Genomic DNA, 24,017 nt, shown 5'->3' with positions numbered 1-24,017 from the left:
TACTCGTTCTATTTAATTTATGGATATTTTTACCCGTTAAGAATTAATAAATAAAACAAAAAATATTACAAATTTAATAAAGTATAAATTTAATAAATCATCAATCTAAAAATTGAAAAAGTTGAACATTAATCAATAAAAATAAATTAGATTATTGATATCACTCAATGGTTTAAAAATAATAGGTTAGGGTTCAAATCTTATAATTTACGTTTAGAAAACAATAATATTTTTTTTAATTGCAATACCTCCAACAGAAAAGAAAAGACAAACAAAAGGTTTGGAGAGAGAAAGTAATGCAAAGAAGGCTCAAGAGAAACATACAGAAAATAAAAAGCTAGAGAGTGATTAGAGATATCAATTCAGCGTATTTAACACGACATTTTTTTTATGTGTATATATATGTTTTTGATATATTATTGACTAGTAGTAAAATGACATACTTATGCAATGTAGATTACAAAGTTAATTATTGACAAGACAGTTTGATAAATTATTCTCAAATTGATCAAAAATATTAATGTTGTGGATAAAAATTACTTTTAAATATCAACATTAGGAGTAAAAATTGCTCAAGCTCTCAATATTAGAGACATTTTTACACTTTATCCTTTCAATAAACTGCATGAGAATACTCGAAGTCAATTAGGAGTCTAAAATAATTTAATAATATTGAACTATTCAATTACATGAATTATTTATACCCAAAAAGGTGTCTTCTAAAAATACTACTTAATTTTAATAAACTGTTGTTAAAAAGATTATTTTAGGCTTAAAGTATTATTTGGGCTCTGACCTATCCAAAATTGTATCATTTGGCTCCTGACCTATTATTCGATCACATTTGCCCCTTGACGTATCCCATTTAGTGAAATTTCACCCAATTTATATTAATACTTAACGGAATCGTTATCTCATTAATAAGTAACGATATTTTGACACTTAAACTTGAAACGTGATGTTTCTTAAAGTTTTTTTCCACATTATGCGGAAATAATTAATTAGATTTAAAAAAAAAAACAAAAAACAAATTCTAAACTAAAATCTATTAAGTTCAAGTGTCAAAATATCGTCACTTATCAATGAGATAATAATTCAGTTAAGCTTGAATCCAAATTGGGTAAAAGCTCACCAATTTAAAATAAATCAGGGACCAAATGTGATTAAATAATAAGTTAGAAGCCAATTGACAAAATTTTGAATAGATCCGGAACTAAACAGTGCTTTAATCCATTATTTTAACAATATGCTAGGTTAGTTTGCAAGTCAAGTAAATGTGTCATGAATCTGCGATTTTTTTTGATATGGTCCATCATCACTTGTTCTCCAAGAAAAAATGAAGTCAGCTTTAATTTTTAGTCAATGTCTTTTATTCGTATAGGTCAAAAAGGCATTTGCAGTCTTTATAAAAAACTAAAAATAAAAACTGGAACCTCAACTCTTTTTACTATATAAAATTCCACTATATAATAAATCCAACTTCATCAATTGTTTATACTCAGAACTTGACTCCATTACAAAGATGAATAAAAGCTTAACATCTCCTATTCTTCCTCATGTTCTAATCTTTCCAGCACCAGGCCAAGGTCATGTCAACTCTATGCTTAAACTAGCTGAGGTTTTATGCCTTTCTGGTCTTCATCGTATTACCTTCTTCAATTTCCAAATTATCCATGAAAACCTTATCCGCTGTTCAGATATTGAGTCTCGTTTTGTTTCCAAGTATCCTGGCTTTCAATTCAAAACAATTCCAGATTGTTTCTTAGTCAGTGATGGGCCAAAAGATCCAGCTGATTGGTTAAGAGAATTCTTAGATGCAACAAAGAAGAAAAGCAAGCCTATTTTGAAGAAACTGTTAATTGAGAGTAATCCACCTGTTACTTATATCATTGGAGATATGATTACTAGTTTTATACATGATGTTGCTTCTGAACTTGGAATTCCATCTATTCAATTTCATACAATTAGTGCTTGTGCTATGTGGATCTTTTATTCTGTGCCTGACATCATTGCTGCTCATCAACTTCCAATCAAAGGTACGGTAATTTAATTTTATGCAATTCTTATAAAGATTGAGGATATATTAAATTAATTTCTTTTGAAAACTGAAGGGGAAGAAGACATGGATCGGTTGATAACCGCAGTTCCAGGCATGGAAACTATTCTCAGGTGTAGAGATCTTCCAAAGAAAATTGTTCAAGTCGATGACATAAACAATCCAAACCTGCTCATGAACAGAAACGAAATGAGAGAAGCAGAATCACTTATCCTCAACACATTTGAAGAATTAGAAGGACCTATACTCTCTCAAATTCGAACTCGATACCCGAAAGTCTACGCCATTGGACCTATCCACGAGCTGCTCAAAACAAAACTCGAAAGTATGAATAAGAAAGAATCATATTCAAGCTCCAATAGTTTACAACAGGTGGACAGAAGCTGTATAGACTGGCTAGATAAGCAGCCATTGCATTCTGTTGTGTATGTAAGTTTTGGTAGTGTTACATTGATGACAAGAGATCAATTCATGGAATTATGGTATGGTCTTGCTAATAGCAAACAGAGATTTTTGTGGGTAATAAGGTCTGATTCCCTTGTTGATGAAGATGGTAATGTGCTTGAAAACATTCCAGTTGAAGTTGAAATGGGTCCTAAGGAAAGAGGGTATGTGGTGAGTTGGGCACCACAAGAGGAGGTTTTAGGACATAAAGCAATAGGTGGATTTTGGACACATAGTGGATGGAACTCAACTTTGGAGAGTATAGTTGCTGGTGTTCCTATGATTTGCTGGCCATATTATGGTGATCAACAAGTGAATAGTAGGTTTGTTGGTGAGGTTTGGAAATTGGGATTGGATATGAAAGATACATGTGATAGAAATATTGTTGAAAAGATGGTGAATGATTTGATGGTTGATAGGAGGGAGGAGTTTGTGAAATCAGCAGCAGAGATGGCTGAGTTGGCAAGAAATAGTGTCAAAGAAGGTGGGTCTTCTGCTTGTAATCTTGATAGTCTAATTGAGGATATAAATTTGAGGAGCATGAAATGATTTTTGTTTCTTTTGAGTTTATGTTTTTATGAAATTTGCTTTTGTAAGCATCCCTTTGTTTGTTTGTTTTTTTTTTTTTTTTTTTTCTTTTTTTTTTGAAGTTGGGGTTCTGGATGGATTTTGAATTTGGCAATTGAAGATAAATTGGATTTATTTTGTATTTTCTCTAATTTTTGTACTCAGTATATGTTGTTGTTTGAATTCAATGTGATTTGGGTAAGCTGGATTATATGAAAGAGTATGTTTTTATATTGTGTTTTGTTTAATGAATTTTTTCAACAGCATATTTATTTTAACAAAATCTGAAATATTTTTTTTTTGAGGGAAAAAATCTGAAATATTTAATTTGTTTTATATCATGTAGATTATATTAAAAATCTAGAAATATATAAATATAGATGACTATCTATCTAATCTATTTAATACTGTTATGTGAGAGCATCTCCAAGAGACTCTTAGTGAGCTCTCTAAAAATAATATAAATAATTGACTCTTAGTGATTTAAGAGTGACTAAAATATATCATCTCCAATAATGCTCCTTATATTCACTTCTTATTTATTATTTTATTGTTACATTACCAATAGTGTGTGGAGAGAGACACATCAATAATAAATTATTAATAAAAAATGAAGTTAGGAGGCACTAAGAGGTGGAGAGAGGTTCTCTATTAATAGAGAGGATGGAGAGGCTCTTAGTGATTTGAGGAGTCACTAAGAGGCTGTTGAAGATGAATTTCCATTCTCCCTCCTCAAATTTTAACTTAAGAGCCAACTTAAGAGGCTGTTGGAGATACTCTGACAAATATAAGTTTGTCATGTGGATTTCGTAGAAATCCGAACCTACTCTTTAAAGTTAGAATATGTAGCATTTTCTTGTTTAAAGTACAACTAGAAATGACTGCATGCTAGAAGTTTGACTAGGGAAGCCTGGCTTGACGCATTGAAGGATTCAGTAATTGCCACAATCGCACCTAACCTCGGAGATCTCGGACCAAGTGGCCTTAAGAGATATCAGGTCCCGATATCTGCACTGCAAGAAAAATGAGTATTAATAAGTAAAATTTAATAAGGATGTCAAATATACTTATTAAAAATATATTCTTCACACATATAATAAGGATAAATTCCATCACTATATTATTAACAAGCAAAATATTTTTTTATTAAATTTTACTAAAATTTCCCCTTATTAATTCATTCAAAATTAAAATATTTTTATTTTTATTTTCTTAATAAAGTTAAAACCTCTTCAGATTGATATTAGAAAAAAAGTAAATACTTATTAATTATAATAATAACAAATAAATCCCTTATTAAAAAGTTTTGATAGCAAAAAAATAAAAACTTTTAATACTTATATTAGAAAATATAAGTACTTATAAACTCTAATAATAATAAATAAATCTATTATTAAAAAATTTGATGATAATATAAACAAATAAATCCCTGATCAATTTTTTTTAGTTTTTACCGCCCTTCTTAAATTTGGCTTCCCCCCTAAATTGCTCAAAAATTTCAGACGAAAAATTCAAAAGCCGCCCTCTGCTCCAAATTAGCCGCTCTTTGCTCCAAATCCCTAATTGGTAGTGGATCCCTAATTCACTATCGATGCAAATGAATCATTCTTGGTCTCTCTTCACCTTCTTCTCTCAATCCCTAATTCACCTGCGAGATGCTCTCAATCCCTAATTCACCTGCGGTAGTTCGTCCGCTCTCAATCCCTAATTCACCTGCGCTAGCTCGTCTGAACCTCGTGGTAGGGCTATGTTCTGCACTATCTCATCTCATCTCTCATGTTCAACTATTTCGCAATGTCTTTCACTTTAAGGGTCTTGGTGACAATGGTATCAGAGTCTGGTTGTTACGTTTCAAATTTCTCCAAAGTAAGTCTCCCTGTCTCTCTATGGAATAGAAATGACATTTATCCTTCAGCCACCGTTGGTTATTGCTCCCTTTTAGAGTAATTGTTCTTCTTGGAGTGTCATGTTCTGAAGCTTTTTTCATTAACGAACAGATTTCAGGAGCAACTGTCCAGGCTAGAAAGAAGCCTGCTAGTTCTTTTGGAGCACCATTGGAGGCGGAATGTCTATGAGAACAAAGTTTGAGAGTGCCATCAAGGTATTATTCTATACATATGGGAGTTCTGCTGCCTGTGCTACTTGGAAATATAGGTACAACATTGTTAGATAATGTGTTAAGGGCTTGGTAGCTTTTACTGGTGCTTTATTTATTGACCTTATCCATGTGCTAATTCATGATAAAAGCCAGAGAGGTCTTTACATTTTCCTTGATGGTTCAATGTCTTGTGCTCTATTATATTAGTTTCTATTGTGCTCAATTCATCTTTTGAATGTCTCACTGTGCTCTATTACATTCGTTTCTATAATGTCTCCTCCTATAGTAGTCAAAAATGGGTTAAGCTAAATCCTTCATAATGTCCCCACTCTCGAAGTTATTGATCTTTTCTCCGGAAGCTTAGTAAGTGGCTCTGGTTATTATTTATTGTTAGGTTTAAAATTTTCATGTTTGTTCTAATTATGATTTAGAAGTTAGGCAGATAAAGTTTTATATAGCAGTTTCATGGCTTTCTAGTCATGTGAATAATGGGATACTAATTGATCGAGTTTAGATAAGTCTTGGGTTTTAGAGAGCAATATCCGGAAAAACATTTTGCATCGTGGATAATAGGGTACTAATTGATACTCTAGCTAGCTTATATTCTTTTCATGATTTTCTGTGTTCATATGGGAGTAATAGAAAATCTATGAAAATGTGGTTGCAGGGGTTGTTACTAGGTGTCCTCTTATCTTGCAACTTTATAAGAGTGATGAAGGTACCAGAGAATATGTAGAGTTCTTGCACCTCCCAAGGAAACAATTAATTGATTTTGGTAAACCTCTCAACTTCTTAGCCATTACTTATAAGCTATGATTCAATGATTTTCGTCTGCTTTGCGAAATAAGTAAAATTTGGCATTGATTAGGTGTTGTGATACTATAGTTACACGGTAAAACTATTTTAGCTATTGATGTTACTACTTAAGAGCAGCTCAAGCAAGTTATGCTTTATCTTGCCTTACCCCATTATTACTTATTCCTTGTGTGACTTCAATAACCATAGCCAAATAAGCCTTGTTAGTACATTTGCCAAATCAAATGAATTTTCTTTAAATTTCATAGATGTGTCTGGAACTGTGCATCTTGATTCATAATGGACTAGAACTAAAGTTAGCAGCTTTGTATGATTGCTGCTTTGTTGTCGGGATTCAGGCTGACTGAACTTTTCTTTTGAATTTCCCAAATAAATAATTGTATGATAAATTCCTCACTTACTTTATGATTTGCATGATAAGCTATCAATTATCAGTGGAAAATTGTACAATTACATACCATCTGCAATAGTTTCAATTAAACACTTGATGTGCAGTTCTATATTGTGCAATAGTTGGTGTTAGTAGTTTCTTCAAAATAAGATCCCAATTGCTTCTTGTCTTTGAATTGGGCCCTTATATATGCAGTTTTACTTTTGCAGCATTAGCCAGTCAGATATAGTTCTAGTTGAGAAAGACTTGTGGATTTCTGCAAAGGATTCTATTACAAGTGCACGGCTAATGGACTGGAAACAGAACGGACACGTGTTTAAGTTGCCCAAGATGATGCTTGTTGCCACCAATTTTAAGGCTGGTGAATTTAATAAGGCTAAGGGAGGTTTTGTAGATAAAGCTATCATGAAAACTTTGAATGTTAGTATGGTGGCTGCATGTCTTCAATAGGTGCTGGGAATTGGGAAAAAGAGGCTGCAAAGAAATGATCCCAATGGATTTACTTACCTTCGGAGCCTGCTCTTCGGTAAGAAAATTCTCGTGGTTGATGACAATATGGTAAACGGCAGAGTTGCTGCAGGTGCAGTGAAGTTTGTTGCGAATGTGGAGTGTGCTGACAGCGGAAAAACAACATTAAAGTTGCTTCAACTATCGCACAACTTCGATGCATGCTTTATGGATATTGAAATGCCAAAAATGGATGGGTAAGTTATCTGGATTTAGAGTTTTGAAACATTGAACTTAAACATGGTTTTGTGAAAATTCTTGTTACTGTCCAGGTTTGAGGCAACACGTCGTATCTGGATGATGGAGAGCCAAGCTAATGAGCATATAAATGGTGAATTAGCAGCAGAAGGAAGTGGTATAAAAGGCAGAGTAGAATGCACCAGTATTAGCCGTACTAGTATTAGCCATGACGGCGGACGTGATACATGCTAGTATGCCATATATGATGAATTCATGAAATGTGGAATGGATGGATATGTATCGAAGCCATTTGAGGAAGAAATTTTTTATGAAGCAGTAGCCAAATTCTTTAAATCAAAGCCTATCTAAGAGTCATATCTCCTGCAAAATCGAGATGAATGAGCAGTGGCAGCAATTTTATTTAGTAAGTGGTTCCTTGCCTTGGACACTTTTCAATTTCATAATGGATCTCAATCTAAATTGAACCTTTCCCTAAGAAAGCAGTATTGATGCTAATTTTGTTTCTGCACTGCAAATTTTTCCTCAAGTTTCTCTGAAATTTGTCTACTTAACTGTAGGAGCTGAAGCAAAACCAGCATGGAAATCAGCATCATGCATTTCACTAGTAAGTTATAACGTTTTCTCCTTGGAATTTAGTATTTGAATATCCAAAGTTTATGTGTTTGAATGTGGAAATGAATATCTTAAGATACATGTACGTACTATATATACACTAGTACAGAAATGGCCTATGGCCACGGTCGTTTATCGTCATTAGTCACAGTTGTATGACCGTGACCAAAGGAGGCGTGGCAAATGCGTGGCATCTTCAGCCACAGTTGTTCGACCGTGGCCAAAGGGGTATTAGAGTCAGTATTTACATATAACCGACTCTAATGCTCTATGTTTTAGCCACGGTTGTTACGAAAAACTGTGGCTAAAGAGGTCTTTAGCCACGGTCTTTCATAACAACCGACCCTAATACTGTGATCATTAGAGTCGGTTGTAGAAGAACTGTGGCTAATGATAAGAGCATTAGAGTCGGTTGTTGTAACGACCGACTCTAATACTCTAATCATTAGAGTTGGTTGTTCTGCAACCGTGACTAATGTCAATTATATTAGAGTCTAATATTATTGTTTTTAACAATTTTACATCAGCAGGTTTAAATTAAACCTACTCTATTTTTTTTTTGTATTACTGTAATTACTTGGTCGTTTACCATAATCGAAATTGATCCTGATGTATTACTGAAATTAAATACAAAATCAATAAAAATGTACACAAATATAGGGTAATTAATTAACCTGCTATATATATACAATCTTTGATTCAATATTCACAAATTCACAAATTCACAGTATTTTCAAGTATTTAACCAGTTGTATATTACTGCGAACACACAAAAAAACTGAGATATACTCATTACTACTCTATCATACTACTCTATACAACGGGATGTTAAACATAACTAGGCCTAATCAAAATAAATTTCAATGAGCTTCAAAATTTGATCAATAATCAAAATCCTACCAGAACACCTTATGAAGATGATAAGGGACACGAGCCATTTACAGAATCGCTAGTTTTGGAAGTGAATTAGCACATCCTAACCATATGCAGAATACTCCTCCTGTTTGAAGAGTCCATAGAACCCAAAGTCCTCTCATTCCAAAGTATCTTGTTGCTAAATCAGATGAATATCCATTTTTGCCATTCCAAATGCTGCTGCTATCATTCCTGCTGTCTGTAGCTTCGTGTTAAACTTGCACATTCATTTCATGAACACCTTGTTATTTGTATATCTTAATTAATCTTATATATTTAATCATCAAACTAAGTGCTAATTATAAAGTACATGTCAAAGAAATATTTTGTAATCACATTATCTATGGATAGCTCAACACCCTTATAGTATCCATATAGAAGCACAAAGATCCATGTTCTGTAGTTTATAATCGCATACCACATAATCTGGAACTATATACTGTAACTAATTAATTCAATTTCTACAAACTCATCATACCTACACTAGCACCATGGTAAGAATATAATACAAATTAACCAATCAAAGTTGAGTAGATCTCAAGCTACATTTATCCGTTCGTTTTCTCCTCCACCGTAATAGCATCCAGAGAATGCAAGCATATCAGATTCAAACCTAGAACATGATATATTATATATTTCAGAGACTCACCAGGTTCAAACAACAGCATCAGCTGCAGACCGGACTTGCTTCAGAATAAAAACAGGATCTTCCCACATTAACTATGTTCCTTTTCTTCCCTCCTTCACTATTATCATCCTTCCAAACTAGATTCTGCCCAAAGTATATCTGCACTAGCATTTCACAATTCACATGACTATTTTTGTATCAACAGAAGAACATGGTTTCCGCTCTGGGGTACCACTCACCTTGCCTGGCTGTTTCTTGTTTGGACGCAATACTTTATCAGATCCGATTTGCTACTGGTGGAACCCCTGGTGGCTCAGATTCTAGTCTGAACAATCCAAATCATTAAATATTCATTTTCCATTTGTATATATATTATATATAGGACACCACTATTTTCAAAACACATTCAACAAACTAACGGAACACTTACGTCCAATTGTTAGCTGCTTTACACTTGCATTTCACACAACTAAGTAATAATGGGTAATCTGCAGAGGTGCTGCTCACCGAGGAATTACAAGTTGTCCATTCATTAACACCACAACTTTATATTATCATTACTTTATAATTCTATTTACCACTTCTGGAAAAGGAACCACTACAGGATTGGTTTGTGCTCCACCAACATGACATGGATACTTTACCTTTAAATATTAAACATTGAATCCACTACAAGAATTAGGTTTGATTTTAGGTATTTTACCCATTCTACAATAAGGATATATAAATTCTCTATTCTATATACAAAACTGGATATGCACTATTATCAAACTAAGTTAGTTCATTAATGGTTCCTCTTTTAACTTTTAATTTAATAGACAATGAAAATTGAACAACTTCTATGTAATATCATTTCATGGAATATTAAGAAATAAATATATACAAATGAATTCAAAACCTATAAAAGTATAAATTGAATTTAATAATAATAGGCATAATATTAAGCTCTTTAACTTGGCTAAAAAAAACTGATTAAGTCCATGTGCCGAACAAGAGAAGATTTGAAAAATTAAAATGTATATATATCACTTTAAACAAGTCAAAAAAATTAATAGATTGTAAGAAAGTGTAGAAAACTAATAAATACTTAATAAATTCAAGTGATCAACAAATTATTTTAAATAAGTTCAGAGGCTTAATGATAACTGTGGCTAAATTCTGGGGTCAATCTGCTTTTTGGGATAGGACCCGAAGCACAGATGAGTAAAACTAAAACAATTCAATAAGTGAGAACAGAAAGAAGACAAGTTAGTAAACAAGTAGGGCAGGCAGAGACCATATGAAGCTTTTAATGAACCCATAAAAAGTAGCTCAATTTGTTAGATAACTACTGTTTCTACTGATGTTGTTCCTAAAATATTCATAAAATTAAAAAACTAAAATGAAAACCAAACTATGTATAATAATATTTATATTTATATTTTCCAAAATATTGATAAAAGTAAGAAAATAAACAAATATGTGAACATGTAAAATTTTCTTTTTTCTAAAGCTAACTTTCAAATTTAACTGAATATGATAACATAGCCTATTTGAATGAATGCAAATTAATAGAGAATGAAAATGGCAGAGTGAAAACCTTGAAGAGGAACATCAAGAACTTGGCCAGCTAAGAGAGAAGAATCATTCGCGATTGCATTAAGACTCATAACAGTACTTCTAGTAGTTCTATATTCCTCTGCGATCAACTCCAGCGTACTCCCACTTTCTACTATCTAAGGTCTAGCTCCAAGGCTCCTATGTGGCCACCAATGTAGCTATTTCCTTTAGGATTGAAAATTCCAAGTGTTGGTAAGGATTGCCAGACTGGTCTTATAAGATGCCCGCCTTCTGCATCTTAGCTTTTGTAAATCCATGTCCAGCTTATTTGAGAGTCTGTAATCAAATTTACCAAGCTGAACAGCCTGCAAAACAAACGAATTGTTGACAATTTTCAGTTCTTTCATGAACATTAGGTTACCCAAATAGTTTAAAATCTAAGAAATTTAAGCTTTATGGCTATGATAATTAACACTTTCGGAATCAGATTAAACATGCTCAACATAGTTAATGAGAACGCCAACACTTCACAGATATACATGTTAATAGTCAAGGTTCCTTAAGCCGATGATATTTGACTTTCACTAACCATATCTTGCCTCATTCATACTTCTCAGTTTCCACAATTAATGTCACATTCTATGTTAATACCACCCATACGTATGAATCAATAAGCGATTCAGAGCTTTTCTATCTTCCCCTTTCCAGATGGAACTGCATTTTCATTTTAAATTAGCTCAAAAACACCTTACTTACACCAAACCAAGTTAGTTATCAGTAAGGAATGTCTCACCAGCAGAACCTATAATTTTTGTGTCCTTGTTATCTCAATATCGAAATCAATCACAAGGCTATGACATCTCCACTGAATGGACCGGAAATATCCAAATCCATAAATGCCAATGCCAATGCCAATGAGCTCAAGCCAACTTTATACACTATTTTTTAACATCTCACTAAAATATAATGTGTTGAAATGAAACTTCAAATTTGAACAAAATTCTTCAAGAGTAAGAAAGCAAATAAGAAAAACATTGCAATTTAGATCCAAGTGTATACAGAGAGGTAATGCTTCTGTGATTACATTGCAATATTGTATGTTGTTATGAGCATCACTACAAGAAATTCGGTCTTGTATGACGCACACAAATTGTCATGAAAACATAGTTTATCGTCACAATATATAATAGGTGACAAAAATTTATCGTCATAGCGATCGTCATGGTAGGAGCGTGGTATTATGTATCTAAAAAAAAAAAAGGGCGGCCCGATCGCATTACGCGTCCCCGCTGAGCGAGGGTCCGGGGAGGGGTCCCACCACAAGGGTGTATTGGGGGCAAGCCTTCTCTTGCCAATTTAATTGGCAAGAGGCCGCTCCTAAGACTCGAACCCGTGACCTCTGGTCACACGACAACAACGTTTTACCGTTGCGCCAAGGCTCATGTGATGAAATTTCTTTTTGTCATAAATGATTTGCTTTTATATGACGAACAAAAACATGAGTCACTATACACTTTTATTTTAGTGACGCTTATTTTGTCATTGTTATTACAAATAATTTGTCATGTAAGACCTCATTTTGTCATAAATATAAACATTTAAATGACATTATTCAAATTCCGTCATCTAAACATATAGTTAAGGTGACGATATTAATATAAGATTGAAATTATAGAGTTAAAATGGCATTATAAATGTCATCCTTTTTGTCACTTGAATTAAATTTTGTCATAAACCTAAATATTAAAATGACAAAATTCAAATTGTCATCGAAATATATAGTTAAGGTGACGATATCTTTATTAAACTACAATTATAGAATTTTAATGACATTATATCTATCAAATTTATTGTCACTTTAACATTGATTTGTCACTGAAGAATATTAAATAGAGACAACAAACTCATCATGGAAACTTATCTTACTCTAACAAAATACTAATTGTCATTTATTTAATATATATTGTGACAATACAATGTCTCATTAAAAATTAATGTGGTTACAAATTTGTTCAAATAGCCTTTGCTATGGACGCTTTCTACCCTTGGCTCTATATTGTTTGGAAAAGTGCATGTCTCTAATGCTATATGTGTGTCCGCTGTCAGAAATTACTTCATCACAATGCCATGCTAGCCATGCTCCAGAAATTACTGCAGCACAATGCCATGCTAGTCATGCTCCAGTTGAGACCTCTTTTTTGCTAAATACATCCATGCTAATATGAATCACCATCCTGCATGGTAAAATATTTTATGCTTCAAACACAATATATAAAACTTCATAAAAAACTATTAAAGTAGTGAACAAAAAAATAAATATATAATCATTTTTATGATGAGAACATAATAAACACGATGCATATTGTGAAAACATAAGAATGAACATAGAAGAAATGGATTTTAGGCTCATCAAGTCTTACAACCCCAATTAAATTGAGAACTTACAGATAAGAGAATGATGATTGACCTTGCTTAGGTCCTCATCATCTAACCTTATAGATTCCAATGTTAAACTCGTAAGCACATGCTTGATTCAAACCATCTATAGATACCTAAGCATTCTTCACCTTCATGTCAATATGATTGACCTGTAGTTTCAAAAATACCAATTGTAAGTAGGACACATTAATATCTCATGGCCTTCTAAAACTCTTTTCTTTAACAATTCAAAACCAAAACAAAGTATGTGTAACAGTTAAGATGCTTTCTTTGGAGCATAATGACAAATCCATCCCATTTATATCAAACACTTATTCATTCTTGCTTATCTCTACCAGAAAGCTAATGACCTGTACACAACATCATTTACAAAGATGCTAATTAACAAATCCATTCAAATACTTATTCGTTGTACATAGTTAAATCAAAGTGAAGTATCGAAATCTTGGACGCAATTAGAGTCCTACAACAAAAATTCATACCCATTCAATCCATTTCCAAATATATAAAAAAATCAAAACCAACAAACAGATATATAAACATAGACAATCTATGAGCTAGAGGGGAGCAGAACAAAAAGAGGAGGAACCAAAGAATCAGAACAAGCCATCACTCAAATGATATTGAACAAAGAAATACCTGAGTTCCAATGGGTTTAATTTGTATACAAATGTTCACTAGATCCAGAACCTTCAGACCTTGTCTCTATATAGCAACTTGCTCATTCAATTTTACTTCCTCGACCCATTCCATTATCAAAATTTGACAAAAAACATCAGGAACAAGGCTATCATCTTTGTTAGTATACAAGTTTTTAAATCTCCTAGCATTCTGCCCCTCCTGCAGCATCCTTATCAGCCACAATTTGTCCAGAATACTTCACATGTTCTTTGTAAACTTGGCCTAAGCTGCCAGCTGCAATCCAAGATAGGGATATATATGAATAAATAGTGTTGAGTGGTAGCATATCTCTTTCTCAATGCATAGAAATGTTTCTGTATCAGGGAATGTATGTAACACATCATGTTTAATTGTAAAGTGAACATGATAATGATTTAAAAAGCTTAATGTGATTAAAATTAATTGCAACAGAAAACTTGGGTAGGAAGATTTCAATGCTTCACTTCCAGTCTAAATCAATCATATAATTTGAATTTTATGCTCTGGTTCCTAGGGCGGCAACTAGGTAAAGGGCCCAAACCCGTACGAAACAGTACACCCAATGTTCAGTTGGACCATAACTAAGAGACGGGCTTGCTGTTGTTCTGCAAATGGAAATGTTCGCATCGAGATGCATCTATTTGGATGGAATGAGGAACTCCATGTTTTGAATCCCCTGCCTACTTTTCACTCCCTGGCTTGCTTCCAGTTGCTACTTGTTTTCCCCAAAGGAGTGGGCAGTGATTTTTCTAACTACTTTCCCAAGTGTCGGCATATCCCTGAGACTATTGATGAAAAGCAGCCTATTTTTACACCATATTCTGATCCCTCAGACCAGGAGTGAAAGCTGCAGAGTGTTTGGCTTACAACAACAGATGAACTAAAAATTTCACTCTCATTACCTTAAGCAATTAAATTGAGAACCCAGTCCAGGTTACCTCACCCATTAGGAAAGAAAAAACACCAAACGCATAAACATAGAATGCACCACTTAGTAAGTGCGGGTGAATCTGAACTGTGGAAACTAAACTCTTAACCCTGAAGAATTTGCATCTTCAATTATAAAAAATTCAGATATAAATGTAAAATTTGATTATAGCATCTTAAAATTTTACTCTACACGAACATGGTGAGGAGATAAAGTGGAAAACAAAAACGAAATAAATAGATGAATAAACAAATGGAGAGCAACCTTGATAGGCAGTACAAGCCATGGTGTCCTTCGCTCAATCCCCTCCTAGCGCTGGCTTCCACAAAAGCTCCCTTAAACACGGCCTTGAATCAAACTGCTGGCTACCGACAAAATCAAAAATCGGGAGGGGAGTGTAATGCAATTGAGAATAGAGAAGAGAGAGGGAACATGGTTCGATGGGCCAGTTGGTGGAGATGGTGGAAGCAACATTCAAATCGCTCTCGTCCTGAGAGGTGGGCAATAGAGAGAGAGGGGAGATTTCAGAGAAACGTGAATAACCCTAATAAAAAAAGAATAAATAGGTGTTTTTTTTTGCAACAAAAAAGGGAGATATTAAATGTAAACCGTAATATAATACAGATATATTAAAAATAAAATATGAATCCTAAAAAAAAAAAACAAGTATGGAGCAGGGAGATATTTTATTTGCTATTATCTGTCACCACCTTTGGAAGTGGAGAAACGATGAGATCTTTGGTGAGACTGTTTTTATTCAGAACTTACCCGAGTTCTTCTCTAAAAAGCTCCTTACTATTACGGGGAGCTTCAAAGGGGACCCCCTTGCCAATTCTACCCAGAATAAAGAGGTTCAACTCGTTGGGTGGTGTAGGCCGAAGGATGGGGTGGTTAAGTTGAACACAGATGGCTCCTGTCTCAACAATGGAAAGATCGCGGCTGGAGGCGTGCTCAGGGACGCGGGAGGTGCCTGGTTGTCTGGATTCACCCATAACCTGGGTTTGGGCTCATCCTTTTCAGCGGAACTTTGGGGTATTCTTTCTGTAGTCAAGCTTGCCAGAAATCTGGGTATTAAAAGGCTTGCTGTGGAGTCTGATAATATGGAGGCTATTAGTATGATCTCTAATAATCATGCTTTTTGTCTTAGTAGCCAGAACCTTATCAAAGCAATAAGAAGTCTTGGCTCCTCCTTTGAGTCCTTAGAGTTCAGCCACATCTACAGAGAACAAAATCGAATTACGGATTGTTTGGCGGCGGCTGGGCACGAGGGGATGTTAGGTGTTTCCACCCTTTCTGATCCTCCTATCTATCTTTCTTCTCTCCTTTTAGAGGACAGAGTTGGGGTTAGCTTTTGTCTCGGTGTTGGTTTGTTTTCTTTCCTGTTTCTACCAAAAAAAAAAAACAAGTAATTAAATTCAACTATTACATTATTTTAATATAATAATGATAAAAATAAAAATCTTATTATATTTGTATGGGTTAAGGTGTAAAAATATCCATAATGTTTTGGGTCATGAGCAACTTTACCTTTAACGTCTAAAATTGTGCAATTTTACCCCTAATGTTGATAAATTGGATCAATTTGAGAAATAATTTATCAAACTGTGTTCTCGGTCCTGAATCTTGTCATCTACACTTCACACCTGTAATCTATCAGTAACAAATCACAAACATATGTTTGGATGTGAAAAAAATATAAAAAATAAAAAATATACTGTCTTTTATACGAATTAGACAAAAATCTTCAAAAAAATCCACCGAATTTATAAATATTAATCTCCAATTCTATTATTCAATTAAAAAAACATAAAATTCTTTTTCGAACGAATTGATATGCAATTTGTGCAAAATAAGGAACAAAAATATATGTGTTTCATAATAGTATCTTAAATTGACACAAATTATCAACGTTAGGGGTAAAATTGCTATTGGCTACAAAAGCTAGTGGTAAAATTGCACAATTTTAGACATTAGAGATAAAATTGCTCTTAACCTAAAATATTAGAGGTATTTTTACACCTTAACCCTATAAGTTTCTACATAAACTCTGTTACGGGAGTTATCCCACTATAATTTTTTGAAGGAATATTTTTTGGATAAACAAAGGAATATTTTTTATTTTAATGATCCACTATAAAATAGCAGGATTATTTTTTATATATAATTTGATAACAAAAATTTAATTAATCATATAAGAAAAATAGTACACATGATATTAAAAAAATTATAATTAAACATAATTGTCATAAACCTAAATATTTTGTCCACAAAAATATTATTATATATGAAAAATATAAGTAACGTGATAATAATAATAATCAAAATATATTGTGAGTAAGATTAATATTATATTCTACGACGATATAAAAATATCATCAATTAACATTATTTTATGAGGATTTATCGTATTGTCATACAAATATTATAATAGGTCAATGTACAAATATGGTTACAATAAAATAATAATAAATGATAATATTAAAAATCGTCATTAATATATTATCTTGATGAAAAAATAAATCATCATGTACTAAAATTCTTTTTTCAAAAAAATATATTCTTTTCCCAATTTTAAATTATTAAAAAATTTATGTTAATATTACGGTGATGATAATTCATAGATCGTCATAATAACATTAAAATACATGACGATATTTAAATAATATAACAAAAGATTATAATATATGATGAAATCTCATTTGTCACCATTTATTCAATTTATGTTATGATGAATATAAAGTGTCATAAAAAATATTTCTTATTATGACGATAATTTTGTCACCAATTATCATTATTTCGTCAAGAAAAAAGTTTCTCTCCCAATTTATTATACTTAAGTTTCCCCTAGAAGGATAAGTTACGATTTTTCACTTATCGTCACCAAATGTATCAAATAGTGACAAAATTTTAAAAAAATAGGGACGCCTTTCAAACTTGTCATGAAAAATTTATAAATAATGACGAAAGTTAAAATTTGTCATGGTTAAGTGATTATAGGTGACTAAATTATATTCGTAGAAAAAATAATCGTCATAAAACACCAAATTTCTTGTAGTGACATGTTAATAGAATTTGACACTAATGTCTGTTGAAACACTTATATGGACAATGTTTACTTTAAATTTCGGAGATCTATTGTTTGTCTTGTTGCTGAAAGTATCAGTATGACAGAAGCACATTTACTACCTGTTTCTCAGTTGCATTTTGTTATGTTGTTGTTGCCCAACAAGATTCTTGTCACTGTTTGTGTCTAAAATTGCTTAATCTTAAAGCATTGAGAATCTAATTTAATTGTAATAAAGCCCTGAACAATAATCAAAATTGTTTTATTGGAGATATTTATGGTTTACATTACAAAAAGGAACTAAGTTAAAGACATTTTAACTCAATTCTCACAAGTTTTAGTGAAAGCAAGCATATAATTTATGAATTTGACAGATTAGCTTACTATAAAACCTAGTAACATGCTTCAACATAGTCAGATGAAATGCATCTCAAAGTCACCAATACCTCAATTGTTATCAAGTCAGCTCTAGTGAATGACTCATCTATAAGAAGCTCCTTCCAGTTCTTGGTCTTGATGTTTAGTTCTTGGTCTTGATGTTTAATTCTTTAACTGCCTATGAAATAAAAACCAAAGAAATCAAGACTTACATCAAAGAAATAACTACTCACCCTATGAATTAGGTATAAATCAAACCTCGCAGCAGAAAACAAACAAAACCCAGAACCAACCCAGAAACCTAACGAAACCCAGAAACAAACAAAACACAGAACGAAACCCAGAATGAACAAACCCAGAACGAATGATCGGAACCCGTAATACAAACAAAATAAACAAAACCCATAACCTTTCAAATGAAACCCAAAACACGAACAAACAAAATCCAACACAGTCTTTCAAACAAACCCAACAAGCAGAGCATCGCATCACACCGCACAAGCTACTTGCAAATGAAAGCTAAACCCATACGATTTTACAAATGCAGAAAACCCAGATTAATTACTTACCTCTTTTCTGGTGCCTCTGTTAGACTCGGAACACGAACCAAACACACCCTCAGCACAGAGACGAACTCAAACAGTGGAAATAGGTCAAGAAGAAAAGAGAGGTGTGTTTGCGCAAAAGAGAAGAAAAGAGAACGTATATATTTCTTTCTTATTATCAGGTCATTAGGATCGGTTATGTTAATAACCGACTCTAAAAGGCTAATTAGCGTTGGTTACACAAGAAACCAACACCAATCACCCTTCAATGGCGCCGGTTAATTCAAAACCGACCCTATTGTTTGGATTATTGAGGCTAATAAAACCTTATTGGAGTCGGTCATTTGAATAACCGACTCTAATGATCTTTAGCTACGGTTCTTATTGACAACCGTGGCTAATAAGGCGTAGCTATAGGTCATTTATGTACATGCTATTATAATTGATGATCTAGCTGCTACTAGTGGAACACTGTCAGCTGTAATAAGGCTATTATTAAGCTAACAGTTGCTTTTCCCTTAATCTGTTATCAATTTTGTCTCTAAATAGAGATTTCTATCGAAATAACAACTAAGTAGAGCATGTTCAGTGAACATTGTTGAATGCGTGCTTGTGTTCTAGAGTTTAAGGTAATGATAGTAGCTTCTCATACTTCGTCAATTGTCATGCTTCCATATTTACACATTTTACTTTTTTCTCTCATATATAGTTTCTTCATAATTTCGGATGTTCTAAGTAGCTTTTGAGGCAACTAATTCTCCACTCATATCTCTATGAATATCTGAAAATCTTGTATTTCACATGAACTCACTAAAAATAATATGGCTTCAAATGGTATATGTAAGTCATCACACTCATCTGTAATATGCCTTGCCATTTGATGCAAATCTAGATAACTAGTAGAATTGTCTGTCATTATACTTATAAACTGAAAGATCACCTCTTCTTGGCCAACTTTAGTGAAATTTAACTTGTTACCGTCAAAAGGCTAGAGGACCTTGTCAACACGGAACTCAGTAGGTCTCTTCTTCAAGTGCCGGCCTTCATTCAGCTGGGCAATAAATCCATATCGGCCAGGAATCACCTAAACAAAAATAACCACATACTTCCGAATAAATAGTATATTTCCAACTCAATAAACACCAAGTTGCGATCTTTGATTGAGACTAAATCACAAAGTGGACAAAAGAACACTTCGTATATAAGAACTCTCTTCTTTAGCTTTCAACCTTACTGACTTGCTTGTCTTCACGCCCATGACTATCGAGGTAAACATCTTGCAATTGTGAGCCTATACCCTGATGCAGAAATTTACTTGTGGTTGCACCTACCTTTTGCTTGTCCTGGTTGTTGAGAAAATTGGGGAAAGAGGGAGAAAATTTGTTATTAATTGGGGAAAGAAGGTCAAATAGCTATGACCAAGTGTTTCTCAATGCTAACCAAACATTTTAGATCCACTCTTTGGACTCCGGAGTAAAATAGCAAGACAGAGTAATATATGTGTTCTTTGCCAGTTCAAAATGCATACTGGTCAGGGAGAGGATTATACAAACCGTTGGTTTCTTCTGCTTAAAGAATTTTTTCTATGAGAAATGTAATTTTAAATTTGATGGAGGATCTATAACTTTCCGTGATGGTCACTGCACATAATAGCTCAAATTTTCTTTAATTGTCAGTGAGGTTAGTCATTTGTCATAAGAATAGATGAGCTCATATATGATAATGAAACATTTCAAATATATTTAGGTACAAAAGCATGTTTACCGTGAAAGAATAAGGATCATTTTCTTCTGATGTATGCTTGGTTATGACATTAATTTTATGTCTTTATATTGTGAACGAAAAACAGGATCAATTCTGTTTACAAAACTGTAGTAGTTCTGTAACAGAACAAGACCAATTCTATTTACAGAACAGGACTTGAATCCTGTAACAGATTGAAGTTGCTAGGCTTACAACCTAATCATGATGCATTGCAGGTGCATTATTGGGTGAAGGCACCGGTGCCACGATGTCAGAGGATGAGGATGATCAGGAAGATTGTGATGCCAACTTGTACGATGGAAGTATGGACAGGCTAGATTGCATGGGATTTGGCCCACTTGTTCCCACTGAAAGTGAGAGGTCATTGATGGAGCATGTAAGGAAAGAATTGAAGCATGAACTGAAACAGGTAAGATTCAAGAAAAAAAATGGTATTGTTACAGTGTGGCTAAGCTGCGTTCTGCATTTAGGATTACAAAGAGAAGATTGTGGACATTAGGGAGGAAATTCTCAGAAAGAGAAGAGCTGGAAAATTGCCATGAGATACCACCTCTCTCTCTTAAAAGCTTGGTGGCAATCGCATTTTATGTGGCCATATCCAACTATTAGTATGATTTTTTGTTCAGTAGTTGATCAAACTTTTTGTTCAGGAAGGAGGAAATCTTTTATTTTGTTCAGTCATGAATTTTTCCTTTTCTTTTAGGAGGAAGACAAAACAAAATTAGTGCAGGAAACAGGCTTGCAGTTAAAGCAGATAAATAATTGGTTCATAAACCAAAGAAATTATGCCTTTTCTTTTCTGATTTTTTCATTTTTGGGTTTGATTTTACCATTTTTCTCAATAGTATGAACTTCTCTTTTGGTTGTGTACAGACGGACCAAGTCCGTTCGTATGCATGCCATATAGTTGCCACGACTGCCAGTAGCTTTCCGATTAGCCAATATAATTTGGTAGAAGATTTTGGTCAATATCACTACATACGTATGTTATTTGTCATATTGCTGATTTGCTTTTATTTGCTTTGGAGTGACATACCAATTATTATTTGATGTTATCATAGCTCCATTCAATCCAAATTTTTATTTATTTTATTATTGGAAATTTTAGTTCAAATAATAAATATCATTAATTAGAGTAAATATTATGATTTAATAAGGGAATTTTTAATTATTATAAATAGTTTTAATAATGAGATTTTTATTTATTATAAATAATTTTAATAACAGAAATTTTAGTTATTATAAATACTCTTATAAAAAAAATATTTCCCTTATTAAAAATATTTAGTAAGGAAGCATTTATTAAGGGGTCGATAAGGGGGAATTTCCCTTATTAAAAGCTTCTAATAAGGAAAATTTGACTTTTAATAAGGCTTTTCACTCTTATAAAAACCCATTTTTTTTGTAGTGCTGGGTCCACTCCCTCCTATCAACAGGAGACGCCTGACCCACCTTGCTCCACGATCTGTAATCGTCTTCTACAGCTAAACATCAGTATAAACAAAGTAAGCTCAACTCGAGGTAAACATATTCATCCATTATTACATTAAACTGACATTACTGATTGTGATCATCCTTGAGTCTTCTCTATAAACTGACTAGGCATCGAAGCGGGTTCGCCGTACAAACCGCTCCCCTTTCACCTTCCTTCTGTACAGTTACAAGTTGATATGTGGACTTTTAGGATTTAATGACATCCAATTGGTGCGGTGAACATGGATTGATACAGTGATGACTCATTTAAGCAGTTCTATCAAAATTTCTTCCACTAGTGCACTCCTCACAATGGAGATTTAGAGAACCACCGAAGAAGATGCACACCGTATTCGTTAGGTAAATAAGGATCCAATCTTGGGAATGATGGAAAAAGGGGAGGTCCAAGAGTCCCAGCAGCAAGGCTTTTGGACGCAACCTCATGTCGCCTAGCGGAGAATCTTGATTCTATATAGGAGGGCGTTAACATCATGAGCTAAGAATATGCCATCCAAATGGTAGACTTAAAAGAAAAGTGTGTGATATCGTAAGAAACGTTCAGGTGTGTGAATAAATCTGAAACCACGAACTCGACCGGACACCATATTATCGGAAGCTGCTAACGCTGATAAGATGATTCCCCGAATAAGAGAAGGAGATATCTGAATCCATGTTCCTTCCCAGCTTCAAAGCAAACTCTTCTTTCCGGGGTTTAAAAATGTCGACATCATTATCGATTTAACAGGAGCTGCATAGTTTTGTAAAAAAGGCATTGTGGGTTTAACCAATGAAACTAGTAGATTAATAGGTCACACTGTCTACACCTCCCCATTCAGATTTATGAAACTAAAGATTGAAAATTATTCTCACTTGGATGGATTTACTAAACACTGGTCGGATTAGAAGAAGGCTCCACTAGCGGTGGAATAGAACGTGTTGTAGCCTGAACTAAATAATAAATTTGTATAATGTGAGATCAATCGTTGAACTTCTGAAGGAAGGCGGTCCTTCCAATCAGGATGATGACATCCGACGTTCCTTGAGGATCGAACCTCCTGGATGAAGGTTGAACGTCTTTGGATGAAGGTTGAACGTCCTTGAGGATTAACCTGTTACAGTGTGGGAAGCGGTCTTCCCATAACCGCTCCGATGCTTAAGTCAGATACCGTAAAATATAGTATTCTTTTCTCTCTTCCAAAGCCAACATTTTCCTCTTCAGCTTTCAACCTATTTATAGGAATAAAGGAGGAAGTTACCTGTGAGCTATCGGTATGCGATCATGCTGAATGTGGGTATAATTATCCAGGACGATAATGGAGTACGTGGGTATTGGTTATATCAATTGCTCCCCACTGTTATTTTCGGATTATTTTCCAAAATAAGAGTGAGAAAAATAAATATTCTTAACCGCTCGAGAAATGATTCTCAAAAATAGTAGCATGAATCTCCCTGACAGGATTATCGATTTCGTACAAGAAGTAAGAACGAAATAAGTTTTTTGGAAAAATGAATGAAAAGTCGGGTTCTTTCCCGATGAAATAAAAAAGAAAAGCATCGAATTTCAACGCTTTTTTGATGATTTTTGTTTCGGAATAATCGACCTTCAATGGAGTTTGCGTTTTCTGTTTTTTCCAACAGTTCGAACTTCACCGTTTTTCCGACCTTTGGCGTTTTTTTGAATAAAAACGATCCTCGAGGTTTTTACGAGTTCGAACAAAACTCGAACCTCTAATGTTTTTGTGTTTTGAAAAAACGATCCTCAACGTTTTGCGATTTTGAACAAAACTCGAACCTCCAGTGTTTTTTCGTTTTGAATAAAAATGATCCTCGAGGTTTTTGGGAGTTCGAACAAAACTCGAATCTCTACCGTTTTTTCATTTTGAATAAAAACGATCCTCAATGCTTTTTGCGATTTTAAACAGAACTCGAGCCTCCACCGCTTTTTCATTTCGAATAAAAACGATCCTCAATATATTCAAACGAAACTCAAGC

General features: G+C 33.6%; 2 protein-coding genes and 1 long non-coding RNA gene across 7 annotated transcripts; 2 read left to right on the top strand and 1 right to left on the bottom strand.

Annotated features, from left to right (window-relative positions):
* Positions 1-1,458: 1,458 nt before the first annotated feature.
* Positions 1,459-3,283, top strand: LOC136225738 (7-deoxyloganetic acid glucosyltransferase-like). Its single transcript, XM_066013836.1, has 2 exons — positions 1,459-2,036; positions 2,112-3,283. The coding sequence occupies exons 1-2, from the start codon at positions 1,523-1,525 to the stop codon at positions 3,047-3,049; spliced, it is 1,452 nt and encodes a 483-aa protein (XP_065869908.1). The 5' UTR covers positions 1,459-1,522; the 3' UTR covers positions 3,050-3,283.
* A 1,273-nt stretch (positions 3,284-4,556) lies between these two features.
* On the top strand, positions 4,557-22,117 carry LOC136225758 (homeobox protein knotted-1-like 4). 4 transcript variants are annotated; one of them, XR_010687289.1, is made up of 8 exons: positions 4,557-4,933; positions 5,065-5,221; positions 5,833-5,940; positions 6,582-7,076; positions 7,152-7,483; positions 7,638-7,684; positions 20,768-20,961; positions 21,023-21,404. XR_010687289.1 is itself a non-coding variant. In XM_066013867.1 (8 exons), the coding sequence occupies exons 6-8, from the start codon at positions 7,657-7,659 to the stop codon at positions 21,997-21,999; spliced, it is 261 nt and encodes an 86-aa protein (XP_065869939.1). In that variant the 5' UTR covers positions 4,557-4,933; positions 5,065-5,168; positions 5,833-5,940; positions 6,582-7,076; positions 7,152-7,483; positions 7,638-7,656; the 3' UTR covers positions 22,000-22,117. The 4 variants fall into 4 exon arrangements, 2 of the variants coding, with proteins under 2 accessions (XP_065869939.1, XP_065869938.1); XM_066013867.1 differs by lacking the exon at positions 21,023-21,404 and adding an exon at positions 21,961-22,117 and having other exon boundaries at positions 5,065-5,168; XM_066013866.1 differs by having other exon boundaries at positions 5,065-5,168; positions 21,023-21,411.
* Positions 12,640-15,908, bottom strand: LOC136226810 (uncharacterized). Of its 2 annotated transcripts, XR_010687870.1 has the most exons (5): positions 15,570-15,908; positions 15,066-15,291; positions 13,853-14,128; positions 13,220-13,362; positions 12,640-13,008 (listed from the first exon to the last, which is right to left on the bottom strand). It is a non-coding gene; the product is annotated as an uncharacterized lncRNA (long non-coding RNA). The 2 variants fall into 2 exon arrangements; XR_010687869.1 differs by lacking the exon at positions 15,570-15,908 and having other exon boundaries at positions 15,066-15,404.
* Positions 22,118-24,017: the final 1,900 nt, after the last annotated feature.

The sequence above is a fragment of the Euphorbia lathyris genome, chromosome 4, assembly GCF_963576675.1.
Source record: "Euphorbia lathyris chromosome 4, ddEupLath1.1, whole genome shotgun sequence".
Taxonomy (NCBI): domain Eukaryota; kingdom Viridiplantae; phylum Streptophyta; class Magnoliopsida; order Malpighiales; family Euphorbiaceae; genus Euphorbia; species Euphorbia lathyris.
Note: the sequence above shows the minus strand (reverse complement) of the source record. Positions and strands in the feature narration are given on the sequence as shown.